Source organism: Onthophagus taurus, chromosome 2, assembly GCF_036711975.1.
Source record: "Onthophagus taurus isolate NC chromosome 2, IU_Otau_3.0, whole genome shotgun sequence".
NCBI classification, from domain to species: Eukaryota; Metazoa; Arthropoda; class Insecta; order Coleoptera; family Scarabaeidae; genus Onthophagus; species Onthophagus taurus.
Window position 1 is genome coordinate 17,822,896 of NC_091967.1, and position 3,017 is coordinate 17,825,912.

Consider the following 3,017-nt stretch of genomic DNA (forward strand, 5'->3'; position numbering starts at 1 on the left):
ATATATTAGAAAATAAATTAATACCATATTTATAACGGTAATAAATTTCATTATTATTTACTGAAAACGTATATCAACGTTTTCATTGCATAAACGATCAATGCTGAAAATGTACAAATAATCCATAACCAGCGTATTACCTATTATGACCAAAAATACTTTTAGTGTAGGAGATGTATTGATTATAACGTTCGGGAAAGCTCGGAAAAGCGAAATGTCTCGATGTATTTTCGATTTTCCAGGTTGGATAACAGACTTCGTAGTGTGTCAGTGTTCAATCCACAAAAGTAAGGTAAAATTAAACAAAATAATTTTGAAACATCACCATCATTACACATAATTAACATATCAATCAGGTAATTTGCTTCTAGATGGTGACATCAAATATGGAACACACGTTTATATTCTTCACGGTTTTATTGTATGGTGTGTCAGCATTTTACGGAGCTGACAAAGAAAGTTTTTTGGCACGAGACATATTAAGGGATTTGGTGAGCAGGATGGGAAAAGAAGATTTATTCGATCAGTCTCAAGTTTTTCTCGATTACCAACCGGTTGAAAGTCGATATAGTCCGATGACGGATACTCGATCACTTGCGAAGGCTTTGGACGAAGAAGAGGAAGAACAATTGTTTCCTTTAGATTACGATAGTTTCGGGAGCGACATCAACATCAATCCTAGTTTACGTGATCAGGAATTTTTGGAGCATAGTACATTATGGGGTAGTCAATTAATGTCTGGTGGAGCAGGAGAAGGGAAACAACGTTTAAAACCGGATGCCATTTACAAAAATCACATGGAGGTGAAAAGTGACACAACTTTGCCGGCATACTGCAATCCACCCAATCCATGTCCTTTAGAATATACATCAGGTAAGAATTAAGACTGAATTGACTATTTAATTTATGTTCTTGTTATGAATTTTATTAACGGTACACGATATGAATATGCATGGTGATTATAAATTACAAAAAGAAATGATGTAAAGTTTAATAATAACTTTAAACTTAATATTTTATTTTAGAACAAGGATGTTTAGAAGAATTCGAAAACACAGCTTCGTTCAGTAGGCGTTATCAAGCTTCTCAAAATTGTATGTGTGATAGCGAACATATGTTTTATTGTCCTGATATGGTTTCAAGAGAAAACAACTTGGAGACTGCAATGGATGATTTAAACAATTTAGATTTCAATAATTTTCTTCGCCAGGTACTTAAATTAAAATAAGTTAACGAAAAATTATATTCTATCAATCGTTTTTTAGGTTGATCCTATGTTTCAACATAAAAATTTAGCTGCTAAGAAATTTCACGCGAAGAAGGTAAATAAACGACAATATAATTAGTTCAAAATAAATATTTGTTTTGTTTTTTAGAGTTATCGTGAAAATCCATTTTTAACAGGTGAAAAATTACCGGTTGCTGCTAAAAAAGGAAATAACGTAATCTTTTAAATTTATTTTAAAACCTATCCTAAACATTCTATCTAACACGTATTTAGATTACGAAATAAAAAAAGTAATTGAAATGAAATAAATGTGATTAAAATTTAATTGTGGTTTTATTTAATTTACATGCATTAAAAAGAATACAAGATCTTTGTGATTATATGATGATCGTATTTTATGGATTAATAAAATTATGAAATAAAAACGAAGCAAATAAGAAAATCGCGTTTATTGCATGACATTTATGTTTATTAGCTCAATGAATTTTTCAATTTAAATAATTACAAAAATAAATAATTAAATAAATTATGTTTTAACTAATATGTTAATTATTACATAATTATTATATTAACATAATAATCTTGATGTATTTGTAGATTATTAAATGAATATAAAATCGAATCTAAATTATGAAAAACCAATTGATTTGCGGAATAGTTGCATAGAATATCTGGTTTTTTAACATAACCTGTTTATAAGTTGATCGTGAATAACTTAGATAGACCACTCATGTTAGGAACATCTTAAGGCAAATTAATGACATTTCACGAACATTAAAAGACACCAATAAGTAGAAAATGCGTAACTTGTTAGAATCGTGATCTCCACCTTTTGTATTTTAACGGTATGGATCTTGCAATGAAACATATGAGAGAAATTAACATTATACTTTGCTTGCATTTATAATTAATAACATTAATAACTTGTCTAAATGATTAAGAACTGGTTATCAACTAGTACAAAATCTTTTAGACAATTTATTAATGTTTATTAACGAGATTTTAAACATTTTGAGCAACCTGGAGTAGTGACAAATTCTAAATCATTTAGATATTTAGATTTAACGATTGGTTGACGAGACGAGCTGACTCTGCTTTGGAAGGTGGTTGTTCTGATGGATGCCATAAAGACAATATTTGCGATTCGGTGACTCCCCTCAATGCGATGAGGTCATGGCTGGTTGGCAATAAGTTGTATTGTAATTGTATTTAAATAAATTCATCTTTTTGAAGTAGTCTTACAATGTGATTTCTAAATTCTCTATTCTATCTTCAGACATTTGTGTCGTTTTTAAATTTTTTTTAAAAGGGTGAATCATGAAATTATCATTGCTATTATAGTTAGTAATTTGTACAGCTTATAGGTTAAGTAGTAAAGTTAATCTTAGCACTTCTTGTTAGAATTCTGATTTTTAGAAGACATAACAACATCAACCCTAATTCATATTTATTCTAATTGTTATAATCTAAATTTCGTTTCGTAGCTCTCATTACAAATAACATTATTAATTTGCTAAATTTGAAATTTTTAAGATTTGCAACATTCTTTGTTAGATCTTTTAATTTATTCGATATAGAAGTGTTTTAACAAAACAAATTATTTTTTTTTGTATAAAGTGGAAATTTGATATAGTGATGAGTTTTTCCAAATTAATATAAAATTTTAAATAAATGTTGTATTTTGAGTTCATTACGAGAGTATTTGAAATCACGGTGTCTTCTGGACGAACACACATTAAAATTACAAATGTATTCCAACGCCTACGGCATGTATAAGGTATTGTAAAAG

At 28.7% G+C, this 3,017-nt stretch overlaps 1 protein-coding gene across 3 annotated transcripts; it reads left to right on the forward strand.

Moving 5' to 3' along the window:
* The first annotated feature begins 232 nt into the window (after positions 1–232).
* On the forward strand, positions 233–1,553 carry LOC111414271 (Secretogranin_V domain-containing protein 7B2). 3 transcript variants are annotated; one of them, XM_071194414.1, is made up of 5 exons: positions 233–292; positions 357–873; positions 1,026–1,210; positions 1,266–1,322; positions 1,377–1,553. In XM_071194414.1, exons 2-5 carry the CDS (start codon positions 372–374, stop codon positions 1,452–1,454), a joined length of 822 nt encoding a protein of 273 aa, XP_071050515.1. In that variant the 5' UTR covers positions 233–292; positions 357–371; the 3' UTR covers positions 1,455–1,553. The 3 variants fall into 3 exon arrangements, with proteins under 3 accessions (XP_071050515.1, XP_071050514.1, XP_022901344.2); XM_071194413.1 differs by having other exon boundaries at positions 234–292; positions 372–873; XM_023045576.2 differs by having other exon boundaries at positions 251–287; positions 372–873.
* The last annotated feature ends 1,464 nt before the right edge of the window (positions 1,554–3,017 follow it).